Source organism: Dinoponera quadriceps, unplaced genomic scaffold (assembly GCF_001313825.1).
Source record: "Dinoponera quadriceps isolate SergipeBrazil2010 unplaced genomic scaffold, ASM131382v1 scaffold248, whole genome shotgun sequence".
In the NCBI taxonomy this organism is placed as follows: Eukaryota; Metazoa; Arthropoda; class Insecta; order Hymenoptera; family Formicidae; genus Dinoponera; species Dinoponera quadriceps.
The window spans coordinates 1,128,235-1,147,275 of record NW_014554606.1 but is presented as its reverse complement, the minus strand read 5'-3'; the positions used below and the strand labels follow the sequence as shown (position 1 = coordinate 1,147,275).

At 43.1% G+C, this 19,041-nt stretch overlaps 2 protein-coding genes across 2 annotated transcripts in view; one reads left to right on the top strand and one right to left on the bottom strand.

Annotated features, from left to right (window-relative positions):
- The first annotated feature begins 1,181 nt into the window (after positions 1 to 1,181).
- On the top strand, positions 1,182 to 6,084 carry LOC106752318 (serine--tRNA ligase, cytoplasmic). The gene is made up of 6 exons (XM_014633934.1): positions 1,182 to 1,537; positions 1,643 to 2,168; positions 2,261 to 2,545; positions 2,666 to 2,887; positions 2,976 to 3,232; positions 3,783 to 6,084. Exons 2-6 carry the CDS (start codon positions 1,707 to 1,709, stop codon positions 4,039 to 4,041), a joined length of 1,485 nt encoding a protein of 494 aa, XP_014489420.1. The 5' UTR covers positions 1,182 to 1,537; positions 1,643 to 1,706; the 3' UTR covers positions 4,042 to 6,084.
- Positions 6,085 to 10,102: 4,018 nt separating this feature from the next.
- LOC106752319 (putative transcription factor capicua) overlaps positions 10,103 to 19,041 on the bottom strand; it is a 33,845-nt gene continuing 24,906 nt past the window's right edge. Inside the window, 11 exon segments of the mRNA XM_014633935.1 lie at positions 10,103 to 11,009; positions 11,430 to 11,906; positions 12,410 to 12,624; positions 12,795 to 12,990; positions 13,402 to 13,665; positions 14,419 to 14,625; positions 14,713 to 14,944; positions 16,693 to 17,006; positions 17,128 to 17,446; positions 17,570 to 17,986; positions 18,082 to 18,365. Coding sequence (XP_014489421.1) covers positions 10,939 to 11,009; positions 11,430 to 11,906; positions 12,410 to 12,624; positions 12,795 to 12,990; positions 13,402 to 13,665; positions 14,419 to 14,625; positions 14,713 to 14,944; positions 16,693 to 17,006; positions 17,128 to 17,446; positions 17,570 to 17,986; positions 18,082 to 18,365 — 2,996 coding nt within the window. The 3' untranslated portion in view covers positions 10,103 to 10,938.

Here is a 19,041-nt window from a genome sequence, read left to right as displayed (position 1 = left end):
GGTACGTGAATCATTAGAGATGGCCGATGATCGACCGATAAATAGAGATGTTCCACATTCCGCTTTCCTCAAATGTTCGATTAGCTTCTTGATTTCTTTTTTCCTTCTTACCCGAATACTAACGAACGATCCGTAATTAATGAAAGTGAAAAAGAAATCGATATACGACGGTTTGTTGAAGAAATCAGTAGAAAGTTTCCCTCTTTAAAGTGCATATGTTATACTTAAAACAAATGTTTGAAATGTGAAAATTCAATTGCAACATGGGCTTGAAAATCGAAATATTGCTACTTTTTGCCTAACTTGTTATATCTCGGAGAGAACAACGGCAAAGTTACGGAATTAATATATGACTGAGAAGTAGAAACTTCAAGCTGCAAAATGCTTTTCGAAATATCTCGATGGTGTTATTTTTGTCGAAGTTACAGCCTGTTGAAATTTGTCAAAGTAGGGTAAAACGACGTCTGACACACCGATAAACTACTTAAAAAGTGAGAAAATGCCCGTTTTTTATCTGTATTACGGCGTTTGTCGTGAATGATTCAAAAATTGAGCCCCTGACTATAAATACCGGCCTTCATCCAGTCAAGTAAAGCAGGGTCTACAATGAGAATTTAAAACCAATAATTGACCAATCATAATTGACTTTTCATCTGTGATTCGACTGCGAGTGGTCAATGTCTCAACGTCGGAAATTTTCATTGTAGACCGCACTGGCTCTAGTGGTGACCACCAATGGCTCTGGTGGTGGATTTAGGAACTAGTAAAAATAACGGGTCTAATAATCGCTGCGAGACCGGCAAAAACGTTATATTTATCGGACCCGATATTTCATTTTTTAAGTAGTATTGCTCAACAGCGGGGCAGACGTCTTCTTACTCTACATGAAATATCGGCAAAGTTTGCCGTAACTTTGACAAGAATAACATTATTGAAATGGTTCAAGAGGCATTTTGTAGCTTGAAGTCTTCAGCTTTCGAATACATTCTCCGATCTGACGTTTATTTATTTCTTATAAACCGAAATGAATATGGAACGAACGTACATCGAGACCCGTGAAATGCCCGCTGAATTTTGCTTCTTTGAATTTCGTGCTCGACCGATCCTTTTCAGCTTTGCCTACGTGGCGAACGTCTACGTATAAAGTCTACGTATTAAGTCTTACATTTACTCGCACTTCGCACAGTTCAAAACTTCTTCAATGCATCGCGATTTTCGAAACATCCGCACAAATATATCTCGTCTCCGGCAGGCGGAATAAAGGCTGCGTTCCGGGAACACGCTATCAGCGCCGTTATGTCTTATGATATTCTATCCTTATCCATCTATCCTTGTTTTACATATAACGAGCGATAAAGTTAGATAGATGTGACAGAGCGACTCTCTGAGGCGAATGAGAACAGACGTCTTTCGTGTTTCGTCACTTCGCTTAGCACCGCTTCTCGCTTGCGTCTGACGTGTGTCAGTGAGTCGTCACCGGGTATTCTGTCTCGAAAAACGTTCATCGTTGACCCTCGAAGACGAGGAAACAGCCTAGGTAAATATTTAATTCATTCCATAAATCACAGAAAGAGAGAAAAATGTCATTCAGCATCTCGATATCCACGCGAGAAATACCGAATTTTATGATCTCATCCGACAGCTGGTGAATCGTCACGTGCACGGCAGCGTATCCACCGGGAACCGGGGCTCGAAAGTCGCGAAGGATGGTTTTGGACCTGGACCTGTTCCGCGAGGACAAGGGCTTCGAGCCGGAGAAGATCCGGGACAACCAGAGGAGGCGTTTCAAGGATGTCCAGCTGGTGGACACCGTTATCGAGAAGGACAAGCACTGGCGGCAGCTGAGGCATCGCGCCGACAACTTCAACAAATTGAAGAACCTGTGCAGCAGGGAGATCGGCGAGAAGATGAAGAGGAAGGAGCCGCTCGGCGACGACGACACGGTGCCCCGGGCGATCGCCGACAACCTGGATAATTTGACCTCCGACAGCCTGAAGGCGCTGACGGTGGTGCAGATCAAGAGAATACGTACTCTGATCGACGAGGCGATACTGAGGAACGATGAGAACCTGAAAACTACCGAGTTGGAGAGGAACAACGCTCTCAGAGAAGTGGGGAACCATCTGCACGAATCTGTGCCCGTTAGCGACGACGAAGAAGAGAACAAGGTAAGAACGGACGGTCTGTTTCTCGACTCGTAACTGGAACGAGTTACAATGGTTTACCTCGAACGCTCATTCTTGTATTTCTTGTACTTCAGGTGGAAAGAACTTGGGGAGATTGCAGCATGAAGAAGAAGTACTCCCACGTCGACCTGATCCACATGATCGACGGGATGGACGGGGAACGTGGGACGGGAGTGTCCGGTGGACGAGGTTACTTCCTCACCGGGCCAGCGGTGTTCCTTCAACAGGCCTTGATGCAGTTGGCGTTGAGGAAGTTGTCCGACAAAGGTTACAAACCTCTTTACACGCCGTTCGTCATGCGGAAAGACGCGATGCAGGAAGTGGCGCAGCTCTCTCAGTTCGACGAGGAATTGTACAAGGTGTTTATTATTAATATAAATTAGTGTACAGTAGCACTTTGGGGACTTCTCCCATTTCAAGCGAAGAAGAAGTCACTTGGGTACAAGTATAACTGCAATTGTCACTTCTTGTCGTGTCAGGTGGTCGGCAAGGGTAGCGAGCGCAACGAGGACAAGGAACTGGAGGAGAAGTATCTGATCGCCACGTCCGAGCAGCCGATAGCCGCTTTCCACAGAGGCGAGTGGATAGCTGAGAACGCTTTGCCGATCAAGTACGCCGGCATCTCGACTTGCTTCAGGCAGGAGGTCGGTTCTCACGGTCGAGACACCAGGGGTATCTTCAGGGTGCATCAGTTTGAGAAGGTATCCGAACGGGAACTCTCGCTCCACAAAGCGAAGTGAATCCCATCTCGAGATGCTTTTTTTTTTCTCTCCTTCTTCCCGTTCGCAGGTCGAGCAATTTTGCCTCACCTCGCCTTACGACAACAAGTCGTGGGAGATGATGGAAGAGATGATCTCCAACGCGGAGGAGTTCTACCAGGCCCTGGAGATCCCCTATCGCATAGTCTGTATCGTGTCGGGCGCGTTGAATCACGCGGCCTCCAAGAAGTTGGACCTGGAAGCCTGGTTCCCCGGCTCCCGCGCGTTCCGCGAACTCGTGTCCTGCAGCAACTGCCTCGACTACCAAGCCAGGAGGTTGTTAGTCAGGTGAGCGAATATACGAGTCGAGTGGACGCGATTGATTTATATCAGGGTTACCACGGACTTGGGAAGCCAGGAAAAGTGGAGATTTCAAGTGCCAGGGGAAACCTGGAACTTGGAATTTTCCTCAAGAGCCTGAATTTGCACTCAGGATTATATTATGTTACTAAACTTTTATAAGTTCGCGTCACTTCTGATAATACAACTTATCTTTCTTGCTTCTTTGAAACATTTAAGTTGAAAACGTGGTCTGCAATAGGCAGTAGGAGTATATTTGTAAGAAATAAGAATAAGAAATTAAACCAATCATAGTCAATTATTCCCTTTACGTTCGAATAAAATCGGTCGATTTCTTATTCTTTCTTACAAACATATTCCCATTGCCCATTGTGGACTACGCTTAAGATTGTATAATGCTCGGTGGAAAATTCTCCACCGTCGTCCGGGAGGCACGGGAAAGTCGGGGAATTTCAAGGTACGCTTTCCGTGGCGACCCAGTTGACTCGATTGCTTTCACGACCTGCAACTCACTTAAGACTCCCGAAAATCCCGCCAGGTACGGCCAAACGAAGAAGATGAATACCACGACGGACTACGTTCACATGTTGAACGCGACGATGTGCGCGGTGACGCGCGTCATCTGCGCGATCCTGGAGGTGCATCAAACGGACGTCGGTGTCAAAGTGCCGAAGGTCCTGGCGCGCTACATGCCCCCCAATTACGAAAGTGAGATCCCGTTCGTCAAGCCAGCGCCGATCGACGAGATCGAGACGAAGAAGCAGAAAAAGCAGAAGGAGAACGCCGCGTCCAAGTGAAGCACAAGTGGCGACAATGAACGTGGAGACTCTGTGTCCATCTACAGATCTTATTTATTAAACTGCATTTCTTTCCTTTTATTATTTTATATTCAATCGCGATCCGCCGGGATCGCGGGCTCTGTAATAACGATTTAAGAAAATATATACACATCCGACTTCTTTCTCTCTCTCTCTCTCTCTCTCTCTCTCTCTCTCTCAACACACATCGAGATCTCTTCGCGCGTCTCGCAACATTTCTCTCTCTCTCTCTCTCTCCTCGACCCGGGAAAAACGAGGAGAGATCTCTTCTGGCCGCGTCCGGGGACAAAAATTACGCCGACCTTCGCCGACGACCCACACAATTTTTGTTCGCGGACGCGTCCTGCACTCGCGTGATAAAACGCTCTTCCGCCGAAGAAGGCATCCGTACTCCGTGAACGGTCGTGTCGAGCTTAGAACATCGGCGATTGTCAACACAGATTACAACATTTTATTTGATAACACTTGTTCAATATTTTATAATCAGACATCAGTATATAATATATATGATTCTGTAATATACATCTGATGAAGAATATTTTTCCGTGTATATATAATATTCCGTTTATCTATCTGCCTCCTGAAAACTCGTAATCGGTATAATGTGCTAAGAATTTTCTTTCTGTTTCTTTTTTTTTTCCATCATCATCGTCATCGTTTTTCTCCCCTCTTTCTCTCTCTCTCTCGTCGTTCTCTCTTTATCGTGGTATCATTAATACTAATGTACAGAGGCCCTTAAGATGTCTCCACCAAGAACAATGCACTTCAGTGTGTATTGGAAAAAAGATTTACCTTTTATGCGCTTCGTTCAACAAGTTACAGCTCCCTTCCTCTCCCTCCTTCCCTCTCTTTCTCTCTCTCTTTGCGGTGATTATGTTTAACCGAAAGAAAAGCACATGCCAACTCTACATTTATAAAAACCGATATTGTAACATATGTTATCATCAGCGTAATAATACTTTGGCCAGACATGAGATAATCTACCAACACTTCTTTCCATCTTAATAATAAAATATAGCCTTTACACAATATCGAGTTACGAGTAGACTTGTTTCTTTCTTTCTTTCTTTCGTATAATACACCTCGCGTAATAAAATTATGGTCGTTTATATATATAGCAGCAACGTATATCTCGCCGAAATAATATGAAGGGATCCCTCGTGTGATTCCACATCGCGGCCATAATACTACGACTTATTACTGAGCAGACACGAACATCACGACGAAATAATTTACGTAGAATGTGAGATACGGAAATATTCAAGAGAGCTGACAATGTGACATTTATACGATTGCTCGGGGGAGGGGAGGAGGGGGGGGTCGCGAACTTTCGACAATCATGTGACACGAGAATGATCGTGAGAGACTATGTTCAAAAATACCAGGTGATAATCCGTATGGAATCTCATAGTTGCACCAGAAGAAAAATGTCTTATATGCAATTATATATAGAATATGTCCATATATAAATATATATATATATATGGCATCTTATATATAATTATATATGGACAATTCTTTCCCGGTCGCGTAGATTCCTATATAAATTTTCACACGCTACATGAATTCCTACATGGATTTTTAATATCCTATGATGGGTTTACATAAAATCCCTTGCATTTCTATGGGAATCCACCTGGAAATTTTCAACATGGGAATCTCGATGGGAAAATAATCGGTCTTTCGCTCAAACGGAAGGAGGTGATTATTCTCAGGAGATGTGAACGAACACATGATGGAGCTCCCAAACACTTCCGAGTTTTCGTCAGATCAGAATCTTCCTTCTTACACGGTGAATTGTTTCATCGATCGGAAAAAGAACGCGTTCGGTCGTTTGCGTCATACAGAAAGTCGCGGGCGAGGCGCTTTTTCTATTCTTTCGTCGATTTTGGCAGGTACACAGATTCGGTGCAACGGGTTGCGTTCCGGTAAATGTCACAGTGCCGTTCGAATAATTTTTTCTTATCTCACTTTCTGCTCTTTCGCTTTCTCTCTCTCTCTCTCTCTCTCTCTCTTTCTCTCTCTCGCTCAAAAATCGCTCCTTAGAAAAAGTAAAACGCATTTGTAAGTCAAAATGGCCGTTGTATCGGCAATTTGGTCCAACAACTGGTTCTCGTATATAAGGGCGTCAGTGTTAAAATCTGCCAATCGTCACATCGGTACATGCTTATTAGCCGCATGCGAACACTGCCGTTTCCCTCTTTCCTTTTTCTTTTGAGCATATGTGCCGAAACAATCGAGTCGTATGGTGAGTTCCGAGATATATCGATACAGGCACAACGGTAAAACAATATTACAATTAGTACACAGTATAAAAGAATGATCCCGCCGAAATAATCACCCGCTGAACAGTGACATCGCATGATCCCGACTGATGGTCGTACGATTGTGAGATGTCGTATATAGAATTGTCGTGATATCGGATAATAAAAATGTGTGTCCGCGCATATCCCTGACACCGTTTTCTCCACGCGGAGACGCCTCGTGGAATCGACCACACACACAGATGCACCGAGATATACAATTCGTACTTAAAGATACACTCCCGGAGATATTGCTTCACCGACACTGACTGGATTAACATGGGGTGCTTAAGTCGATCGAGTCTCAGGGTAAAAAGCGGACTAACTGTTGTGTTTCTCGTTGGATTGGTGCAGATTTTAATGCCTCAGCCGAGAGTGCATGTATATATATATATATATATACACACACATACACACGTTCTTCTCCTATAATACATATATAATATATGCCATGTCATATATGCGATTGTGTTTAATAGTTTTTTCTTTATATATATATATATATATATATATATATATATATATATATTCATATTTATACTTCATTACCCCCCTTCCCCCACACACACATGTATATGCATGTACATCATCGCGTACAGTGTATCGATGTGTCCGACGTGAAGTTTTCTTACTGCATGGATACACATAAGAGTCACTGTTTACCACTGCTATCTATGGTATTGTTTTACTTTTGTATGCTTCGTATATTTTTTTCCATTAACATTAATCTTGACTCATATATATAATTACATAACAATTTTAAAAATATTTCAAAATTAAACAAGAAATAATAAAGAATAATGAATATTACGGTAAATCAGTAGCGGCTAAGCATAGTAAAAATACGTCTAACGCAAATAATAATAATAATAAAAAAGAACGGTGTAAAGAAGCGCTCGATTTATAGTGCATACTCGTTTATACAGCGATCGAGGAAGAAATATAAAGAGGAAGGGATCAGGAAGAAAGTCATGTGGTGAAGAAATAGTCAGTAGAGTAGCTGCCACTTTTACTTTACTTCTGTTTTCCTAGATCACAGTCACATTCATGGCTGCTAAATCACGGAACGTATTTCATCACCATGTGAAATAAAGGGGGAAGAAGATATCAAAGTATTTCATTTAAGAATCTTATAAATACTGGAAAGTAGTTCGCTAGTTTACGCAAGTACAAAATATATAGTATTTTTTTTCGTTTTAAACTCTTTGAGATGGGCTAGAGTGCGAGAGATATTCAAACCCTGTTAAGATCCTGCTTCATCGAAAGGCGAAGAATGATGTGTTTGAATGATATCTCGTTTTTAAAAAGATTTTTACGAAGAGTGCGTATACAGTAAAGTGGTAATTTCTCTTTCTGACAATTGTTTAAGCAGTCTGTTTACTATGCACGGTTTCTTTCGTTATTGCTCAGCTATGTAAACACACAGATATATCGGTATATATATATATGTGTATTCGATAGGATAAATCCGCTATATAGATATCTGTGTAAAACAGATTTCTTGCGCATAAATATATACACACACAGTAAGACTTGAGCACTTCCGTATTTAAAATATTCTCCTGATAAAAAGTATCTTCTTAAAACGTTTCTACGAATCTCATTGAACAAGACACATTTCCTTGGTATTCAACCCAATTAAATAAAAACGATCTCTTGCACATCTCATGACACGCGACGTAAATGCACGCATGTATATATTCTCCGTAAAATATTCTCTCACAATAACATACGGTAGCCTTCGAAATACGATCGCTCGCGCATGAAACGCAATCATAAAAATCGTTTTAAAACGTAATAAAATTACACAGCTCGCTAGTACGGACCTGAAAGCGAAAGCACGGAGTTTCCCCGTGACGGAACTGAGAGAGATTGGCTTAAGTAACGACAATGATGAACGCGAAAGCATCACAGGATCAATCCAGGCTTTAAGTTTCCCTCTTCCTACACTACCGTTTTGCCACCAGTGCGCTTAACGCTTGGTAAAAAATAATAATAATAAATCAAGAGATAGGACGATAGGACGATAATATAATTATATTATATACAAACAATCGCGTATCCCCTAACGCTTTAGGAAAGGATTAGACTTTGGAGAAGGGTGGGAGGACCGTCCCGAGCACAAGAGTCCACTACAGATGAAGGCCCATAATCTGCAATTATCCTAAGCTTAAATCCTGCGCTTTCTTCCTCATAATTATAATTCTACAAATTACAATACTATATATTCTACCACACCTCCGTTACATCCTAAATTTATGTGTTGTGTGTGTGTATGTGTACATATATATAATACTATATAACGTATATACATATATATATATATATATATTATATAATATTATGTATATATTCAATTAGTGTATCGTATGTTCTCTATTTACAAAATATATGTAGAATAGACACTACTTCACATATCCTAACTACAATATACGTGCCGTGGCGCGAGACTTCAACCTCTCGAGGTGCGCTTTTCGTTTTTATAAACATATCACTAATTATACATAGTCTATTTTCTTTACAGCCAAATTCAACAACCCTTGCTAAAATTCAACGCGATAGTTCTGAGAGCTTCAACGGCTTTAAAAAAAAAAAAAAAAGGGGGGGGGAGGAAAGAGAAGGAAGTTGGATCAGTAAAAGATGGTAATTAAAACGAATATGCGCGATACACCGTATCGTCCGGATAATAAACGGCAAAACTTATTAAAACGACGATATAACAATACTGATCCGACTCAACTCAATATATACATTTATGTATATGTGTGTACTGATCGTTCAACGTAGATGCTTTTATGCTTCGGGTATAAAAGGGTGCTGCACGCGTTGATGAGATGTATGGTAACTGCGCATTAAAAATCGGTATATCGACATTTGAATATCGTAACAATTAATCGACTTTTGTTCTTGCCTCTTTGCGATGGTACGTGTTAAGTACGTGACGGATGTACAATATAAAGACATATAGCAATAAAAATGCGTATTTGTCACGGCCAAAAAAAAATGAAAAAAAAAAATTAAGGCCTGCTTAAAAGCACTTAGATTCTAAGGCCAGCGAGAGGGAAAAATAAAACGAAAAAAAAAAAATAATAATAATGATAATAAACGGGGAAAAGCAAGGACCGCTTAAAAAAAGAAAAAAAAAAAAAGAAAAATTCTACAATAAAATTACAGATTAAAGCATTGATTTTTAGCAAGGTTCTAAAAACAGTAGAATAAGTACTTTCAATAATGTTTGGAAACATGTTACATATTATCTATGTCAAAAGAGTCGTCTAACAGTTATCCCTTCGCTAATAAGGGAGTTATCAGCGCATGCATTCCCTTTGCTCCTCCTGTCGTCGCACAATGGCACGGTTCCTATATTTCCGCTGTTATTGTAATCTATGAATCACCATAGAATGCGATCACCTTCACGATTCTTCAGATAGAGAATTGTAGACATTTCAACTGTTCAGATATCTCCCACTACCCTCAAGATCATTCTGTAATATGTACAAGCGTGAAACGACCTCTGTTAATTCCGTCAGAGATTGTTCACCGAAATTTTGTGCAGTTTATCGCAGTTTTCATACTATTTAGCTTTTTCTTTTTTTTGGACCTATATAATATATAAAGTATAACTAAGGTATATAAACTCTGATTCTCTCACGTTTATAATGTTCCGTTAACTCTATGTTCCATAATATTCTCCAATTACGATTTTCTCTCTTCCTGCTTTCTTCTCTCTCTCTCTCTCTCTCTCTCTCTCTCTCTCTCTCTCCCTTTTCCTCTCTCTCTGAGTTTCATAGTATTTTCAACAATATTTAACAATGGCTTAGGCCTTTCATGAATCACGCAGGACGTGTTGATGTACAAATATCAATTATATACGATTGAGAATTGCACGGAGAAACACGAATGGCGATTTCAAGATGTATTAAAATAACGTCGTATATGTTTTTTTTCTCCTTCATCTTCTTTTTCTTCTTCTCTCATTGTTCTCACGTTCCTCCCAAAATCTCATCCTCGGATCCTCGTATGCAGCGCGCAGTATATTGTCTTTTCGTTTCGAAGAGGAAAGAGCTCGTCTCACGGATCGCGCGAACTCCAGCTCACGTACGACGAGAACGCAAACCGCCATGAGGTTTATTCCAGGGCGATCCGTCCGACGTGAAAACGACGTTTACAATAATTTTCCTCGTCGCAGTCGATTACGAACCCGAGCAACCGCGAGTGCACGCACACATACACACATACACACACACAGATACACACATACACTCCGAGGAAGCAGCCGACGACGGGGAAGCGTCGACGAACGTGCAAATCGTGCCTCGATATTATGTACAAAGTCGGCCGACACTTATATATCAACACGCCTCAGCATGTCCGCGCCAAGTTAGCCGCACCAGGTCTCAATTAAAATTGCACTAAAGCCTTTCCGCATGTGAGTACTTTACAAAGTTTCGAAGAGATGTGTCGTGTGCACTAACGATATTTCTCTAAAAACACTTTGCCCTCTTCAAAGGATAATGATGTACTCGTGTTGTGGAGTAAGGGGATGCATAGTATCACAGTTGGCACGTGGGTGCTAGCTACCACTACTGCTTACAGGCAGTGAATGTGGAGCTCCCATCGATGTTGGAGGAGCAGTCAATGGACCTGAGAAGAAACATCGGTCGTTTAAGAAAGAAGCGTACTACCGGTCTCCGTTCATCTGAGCTGAACTGGTCGTGCTACTTCGGGAAATTTACACACATATCGAAGCATATAAAACGTACGTACGAGATTCTCATGCTTCAGTGTGCTTACGTTTCTTGAGAACTGGTGCAGCCCGAGTTCAGCCAAGAAGAACGGACCAAACGCCGGCTGCGTTCGTTGCGGAGAAAGTAGTTCAGTGAGCACTCAGTGGTTATTATCGTCTGTGTCTGGAGTATTCTTTTAGATTCCCGATAAATCCACTTCCGAGAAATGTGCCAATAGAGGTGTGATAATCGTTAACGTGGTACCCACGGAAAAGGAACAGAAGAACGAGAGAAATGATAGCGATGACTCAAACGGTTCGTTCTTTCTTATATTTACCAGTTACAACAGGTGAAGATTCGGAGACTGGCAATGGACTGACGAGGCTGTTAGCGCTCATCGGCGTCGAATTGGCCTTCATTTTCTGCCTGACCTCCCGGATCTTTAATTGCAAGCTCGTCTTGGTAGGAAATATATCCGCATGTTTAGCTTGAAACGTGGAAGTAGCCTGCGTGGATGGGAAGTAACCGTGTTCCTGAAATAACTGCATGACCAGATGCCGGCGCTGCTCCAGGATCTTCCTATGGCCGCGCTCGTTGTCGCTCCTGCCGATCCCCACGGCGCTCCCGCCACCGCCACCGGGGGTTTTCGGCGTTCGCGGGGAACTGGCGTCTACGTCGATCAGATCGTTGTTGGCTCGGTACGCGTCGACGTTGAAATCCGGCCCGAAGAAGGTGTTGCCCGTCAGCTTGACGCTCGACGTGGACTTCGGGGTAGCTGATATCGATGTGTCCGAGTCGATCTCGTCCTCATTCACTGTTGAAGAGCAAACGCAAACTGATTGGCACGGAAATTATGTACACGTGAACGCGTCTTTGTTTGATGACGTCAGAGGCGAGAGAACGCACGCCAAGAATTCTTAGGTCTGTTCTTTGTCGCGCAATTAGCGCATATTTTTGAAAGAAAAGCCGTAACATCGCATAAAAAGAAGGGTGGTAAAATTAGCGCAGCCAGTTTCACCTATAAAGAACAGATCACTTGCGTTATACGTTCAAATAAAAAGATTACCCATAAAATGGCATTTTGTGATCGAATCAGCATACTTGTAAAATTGGACGAACACTTTCCTTTTACTCGAACAATCGATAAATAATCGTAAAATTAGCACCGACATGAGAAAGGAAAGTTCAATATCGAGTTAATTTATCGATTCTTAGTATTGCGTTATCTCGCTTCTGACTTCACTGAACAAGGACAGCGAATAATCAGGAGCCTTAAACGCAACAGCACGATTAGCAAATCGTTCGTTGGAATATTACTTGTGGGCCTATGAGGTCCTGGTGCCGATTTTTTTCGATAACCTGGCATCTGCATCGAAGTTTGCAAATTCGACGAATGTAACCCGGAAGCTACGCTGCTGTGGCTAGACGAGCCCGGAGTGTTTATACTGATCGCACTCGGACTCTGTATATCCCCCGGTTTGAATTCCGGCAACGACGAGAACTTCTCTTGAAAGTTCACTTGTTCGAGTACTCTGCAAACATACCATCGATACGCGTTCAGCGTACATCGTCGGATATCTGATATTGCGATATATTTCCGAGTTGCACAGAGAAAAAGCGTCGAGAATGAAAGGAACAAATGAAGCCCAATTCTCTTCAGAGTACAGAGAGACGCATTGAAGAGATGCCGTCTCGACAGTACCTGTCCATACCATCCTCTACGTTCTTCTTGAAGAAGGAAGCCTTCTTAGTGGATGGAGAGGGGGAAGTGTGAGATTCTGCCAAACTTTGCTGTTGCGTCTGCTCTGACGTCTGAGACGCGTTCGCTTGCGGTCGACTGTCACAGTGCTGAGATGTCATTGGCCCATGATCCCCGGCATTTGAAGCGGGAGGCAGTGCTATTGCAAGAGAAAAGAACAGAGGGTAATGAGAGGGGAGAAAGGACCGGAGGAAGCCGATAGAGAAAAGCAGCGAAGAACAAAAACAGTAGTGGATTACTGTGGTGATGCAAATGTGTCAACGTACACTCTCCACCGTAACCGACATTTATCGCTTTTGCGTTGATGTAGTGTTCGCCGGTATCTATATGAAATTAAATAATCATCCAGATGAATAAATAGATCATCTTTATCTAGATGGAAGAAATACAAAACATATTCGTATTCATCTTAAGAAAAAAAAAAACATGTCACCTCATCTAAGATGAATCTTTCGAATTTTCGTCTCATCTTCATTTAGACGGATCTAAAGCAATCATCTAAGGTAAACACTGCGTCAATGCCAAAGCCAGGACGTATTATTTTGCGTACCCATCGATTGTCTCCTCTGCAGTGGCGCGCGACCGAGTTGCGCCGGAGTCGGAGCGAGCATGAAGGGGCCCTTGCTCGGCCCTATGTCGTTGTTCTGGCTCTCATCGAACGAGTACGATTTACTCGACGGCAGATCACCGCCGCCATGATTGCTCTGAGGCGTCTGCGGCGTGTGAGGCGTCGACGGTTGCTTGTGTTTGTCGTTATTTGCAGGCAGAACGATGTTCACGGTCTCCTTCCTGTCCTCCGTTTTGACGTTGCTGACTGCAGCGGGCGACGGGAGGGGAAACAAAGCACAACGTCCGTGAGAATCGTACGAGAGTAACAGCGCGCAAAAGTCGCACGTAAGGATGTTGTGATACTCACTGAGATACAACACCGGTATTAATATTTTTCTTTCAATACCGGGGTTCTTTCTGTATCGATACTTCCTTTCGGATATTCGTGCTCATATCGGTACTACTTTGTTTTGATATATTATTTTTAAATTCTTCATATAGTTTTCACAGTAAGGATGAATATAGGGAGATGCGGTACGGTAAAAAATTACTGATATTTCATATCTATACGTGTCGTAAATAAAAGTATCGATACAAAATATAGGATAGTGTTGGCCTGACGTGATCTCATTTTTTGGTGTATCGATGTTTTATTTACGAAGTGTCGATATTTTTTTACTCGCCCATCTCTTCTCAAACACATCCTTTTTAAATCACAAGCCGTAGAAATTGCAGGAAGTAAAAGTATCTTTATATCGTGGTAACATTATTATGCGTAGACATACGAAATCTTTAAAAGCTCGTAAGGACAAACACTTCCCAGATTTTTATATTTCTTTAAAATTCTTGTCAAGTTTCGATACCAGTATCGGCATTGATATTTTTCTTCCAATACCAATGTCGCAAATGGTACCTACGTTCTTGACTAGACACCCGTTTCAATATTAGTATCCTACTTCATGGTGTATCGCAACATCCCTGGTCATGAGAGATAAGAAAAGTCCGTTCTGATGATTACCGTAAAACTGAGCGTGATTCGCGGTCAGCTGATTGTCGCTGTTCTCGGATTCCGCGAGGCGGGCTATGGAATGGGCGATCCCTCGGTAAGTCGACGTGGTGGAATTCGTCGAGACCGGGTAGGGCTTGCTCACGATCACGCTCTGGATCTCCATCTTGTTATTGGGGACCAAGCTTTGCACGGATATGTTGTTGCGATTACCGGCGTCTGCAAACGGATCACAGATTCGTTCGTTCGGACGCGACAGTGCCGCGAGATGAAACGCGACGGAAAATGCATGTTCTCGATGCTCACCAGAGATGGGTACCTGGAATCCACCGTACATCCTGGAGTGCGGCGGTGTCGGGTTAAGGTACTGCGATCCCTGCTGCGGTTTGGAAACAGCCACCAAATCGTTATCGAGCAATGTTAGAGTGAACGGTGGTTGATAAGGGACAGTTGAAGTAAGGGGACGAAGAGTAGTGCCTAACGACTGCAACGTTGGCTGCTGTTGTTTCAACAGCGCCATCATAGGTTTCGATCCAATCTGTTAGTATTGTTAAACTCGTTAACGTGATTCCTGAATCCTCAGCACAATTCGCTCGGCGTAAACTAATCTCGCAGAGGGGTACAACGTGCGCACTACTTTCTTAATAAGCGGATAATCGGCCCCCGTGATTCGAAACGCGACAACTTCGACGGGAACTTCGCGGGGCGGGGGAAAAAACTGAGAGGAGGCGCGAGTAAAACAACGAGCGATCGCACGAATACCGGCCCGTCGTAAAAGTTCGTGGACATTTTGTTCTCCTCATGTGAGAACATTGTCGCAACCGACCGATCAGTGTCCGCGTTGTTATTTTGTGAAATTTCTTTTTCGCGCTGTACGAATGCAGCGGGTGGAAATATTACGAAACAGCAGATAAACGTTTTACTTTCGGCGAGGGTATTCATGGCTCGTGGATTTACGAGTACAATTCCAAGACACGTACGAAGCAATCGAGCGGAAAATAGAGATATTTTTCAAGTATCTTAAGTAGAAAAGTTCCAGGAATATTTTCGATGATAGAATAAAGACACTGAAATAAGTGTGCGACGATATTTCGACGGAGATGCACTTGATGTGTCCGAATTAAAGATTTTTGTCTACGAACTTTTTAGACTAATACTGCCCTGTATGTGCGCAAATATATCGATCTAAGAAGCTGCAATTGAAAGAAACGTCCGGTGTCTTCTTTGAGATAATCTGTATTGTCAAAGGTGCAGAGCAAAGAGAGTAATGGTGAACCAAGTGCACAATTTTACATGTCCAAATATCGGCCATAATCGATAACTTTCAAGGCCCACCTTAGACGTGCCTTCGTACTTAAGACAGGCCTTAAGGCTGGATCCACAATAAGTGAAACTTTAGCATCTTGCTCTAAGCGTTAAATCGTAACGTAATTTCTGGCAGAGTGATGATGACGATGAAGTGCTACCAGACGTGGCCTAATTCCTAAGATTTTATAGCGTTATTATGACTTTTGACAGCGCAAGAAAACGCCGTTTTTGTCAGAAACTATGTTACATTTTATTGTTTAGAATAAAAAGCTTTGAAGATTTGAGATAAAAGTGCCAATGCCTGGACACGTACCTAACTGTGCGGACATTCTTTCGGTCTTTAAATATAAATATGTGAACTTTCAACATACTGAATAATATACATACAGTGCCTGGCAATATTATTAGACGCATTTTTTAAATTTTTTACATTTCATTGAATTCCGAGGATCAGCTTTATAATACGACTCATCTATTGATCGAATTACGTTAAGGAACTATCATTCTATAAAAGATATCTTCTATGACGTCATTTCACTCAGCTGTTACAATGACCTTGAACAAGTATAAAGCCGCACTAGTCGCATTGTTAATGATAACAGACGTGAATTGTCAGTGTATGCCAATTGAAATTTAGCTTTATTTCTGTTTGTTCGTGACTTGAAACTTCAAGAGCAGAACGATAAGAACGTCCAGAGTTAGATTAGCTTTCCCATTGTCAGCTTGTCGGTACTTTTACCTTGCCGCACTTACTGTAGATCCGGACTTGAAAATTATGGACTCGCTCCGTCCTGAATTCTCCCACACGCGCGTAACGAACGTAATCTACTCTCAAAGATCCGTTTATCATGCGGAATATCGCGTTTGTGCGACACTTGAGGTGCGTGAGTCTCTCTCTCTCTCTCTCAAGAACGCGGCAGTGTCGTGACAAAAGTGTGCACTAAGGCATCTCCCGGGGCTCTCTCGTCTAATACTTACAGATTGCAACACCGGAGCCGATGTGAACTTGGGCATGTTCCGTCCGTTCTCAGTATGGATGCTTACGAGATTGTTCACGCTGTACTGAGTGCTGTACTGCTGCTCGCCCTTCACCGGCTCCGGCTTAATAACTTTCGGCGATATTGGCATAGTTATGAAAGCGCCGCCGGTCGGTTGGAATCCCGACACTCCTGTTGGATTGACAGGACTGTGATAAGGATACGTACTCGACAAAACTGATACAGTACCGCCTTTATCCATGGAAGTATGGTGATATTTTGTTGTGGATTCTATACCTGTTGAGGGTATCCGTGCTATACAAACATGAAGAATCACACCGGTTAAAACAGCGCAATATCCCGATCTATTCGCTACATCGCTAGTGCAGACGCGCGAACGCACGCTCGAGAGATAACGGAGCTCAGGTGAGATTACCTTTTATCGGCTTAGGCCTGCAGGTTATTTCCTGTTTAACGTTGACCGCCTCTCGCTTCTGCTGGCCGCTCACCGGCGAGAACTGCGACTGGTTGAAGCACTTCTTCTCCCCGTCCTCCTCCTGCACGTCGTTGTCGCTGTCGGTCAATTTGTCTTTGCACTTCAAGTCTATCTCCGGCTGAGGCGGGTCCTCGCAAATGACCATCTGATCGTCGTCCGACGCGTTTCCGTCGTCGTCCTGTTTAACGTCAACGTCCGCACTTTCGACCTGCAGCGGGATCTCCGCGATTCTATGTTGCGTATGCGACTGGTTCATCATCTGTGCCGACAAAATCCGCCGATTAAGCCGGTCTCCGCTTCACTACTCTCTTTCTCCCTCTCTTCGGAAAAAATGTAGAGAGCGAACAAAATAGGATCACAGACGCTTTGGCTATCATCTTACTTCGATATTAACGGGAACTTCGTTGTACGCATTGGCGATCGGGGCGGGCATTTCGTCGGCGGGCGCGATCGCCAGCGGATCCTCCAAGGAGGAGCTCTGCAGGGGATCCGTCTCCTCACCCGTGCTGTTCAACTTCGCCCTGGTCTCGCTCCCCTTGAAGCTCGCCGTCGACGACTTCCGCCGGTCCTTGCTGCACCACTTCCAATCCGGATACGCCTTGAAGTGGGCCTCCTTCACCTCCGAGGCGAGATCGTGATATTTTTGCTTCTCCTCTGGTCCCAACGCGTACCACCATTCGCCCAGTATCTTGGACACCGTGCGGTTGTCCTGGTTCGGGTGTCGCTGATGCACCACGGCGCGGTGCCGTTTCGAGAATATCATAAATGCGTTCATGGGCCGTCGTATCCTGTCTTTAGTCTGCGAAAGTGAGGAGAGAGATTCGTCAATAGGCAACGCGATACGTAATTCTGTTCGAACGTACGCGAGGACACGACGTCGAGGAGTTGACTTACCTTTAGTGGACTCTGCGGCTCTTTCGATTGCAAAGCACTGAGCGACTGACTGCGTCTCTTATTAGCGTTAGCTTCCACTTCTGCGGGTGGAGTTGGTTCTGCTTCAAAAACGTCATCGTCCTCTTCCTCGGCGGGTATTATGGGATCTGAACCAGTACCAGGGCCATCTTCAGCGGGAGTGCTCATACTTATTGGAATTGGAGGTGCGCTCAGGGGTGGGCTCAGAGCAGAAGGAGGAGGGCTCACCTCTGATTGTTCCAGGACTGTCGTCTGCCAGGAAAAAGCTGCAATGAAGTTAGTGGGTTAGTTGTGATGAATGTGGTTAGTAATGACGCGGGAATAGCAGCTGATACGACAAATGTTACAAATGAGCTTTATGTAGATACGTGTTTTCGCTGCTATGCCCCTAAGAGGTAAAATGAGTTAGTGGTAATGCAATGAACTGAACTGTTAGTACCGTGTAAACCGGTTGTAATAGACCGTAAGAAGGAAACGTTGCGTGTCGCCCGAAGGATCTCTACTACTTCGACACATCTATAATCGCGAGAGAGCACACAGCATTTTTATAGTAAGTAACACTGTATAGCGCGTATGTAACGTCTGACCGACATAATTCAAAAGGCGAAGTCAATATTAGTGAGAAACCTTTCCCCAACATTAAGATTCGCCGTCATACCAAGTGGATTTGCTTATACACGTTAAATGAGTATGATTAGTAAAGATGAGAACAAAGTCTGAGAGGTAGTTGATTGCGTCTGTTGCAAGATTGGCAATGGTACATGGGAAAATAATTAAAAAAAGAATGAAAATAAAAAAAGCGAAATTATAAAAAATATAACGGGAAGAAAAAAAAGAACACGTAAAAAAAACATAAATGTGTAACAAATCTAATTAACGTCATAGTTGGACAAATTTAATAACTTTCCTCGGATTTATATTAAAAAAAAAAAAAAAAAAAAA

Bases quoted from the DNA above. Each gene is read 5' to 3' on its own strand.
- LOC106752318 (XM_014633934.1), top strand. From the start codon at position 1,707: ATGGTTTTGGACCTGGACCTGTTCCGCGAGGACAAGGGCTTCGAGCCG. The intron at 2,888-2,975 runs GTATCCGAACGG...TCCCGTTCGCAG, and splicing joins GGGTGCATCAGTTTGAGAAG to GTCGAGCAATTTTGCCTCAC. The intron at 3,233-3,782 runs GTGAGCGAATAT...AAATCCCGCCAG, and splicing joins GCCAGGAGGTTGTTAGTCAG to GTACGGCCAAACGAAGAAGA.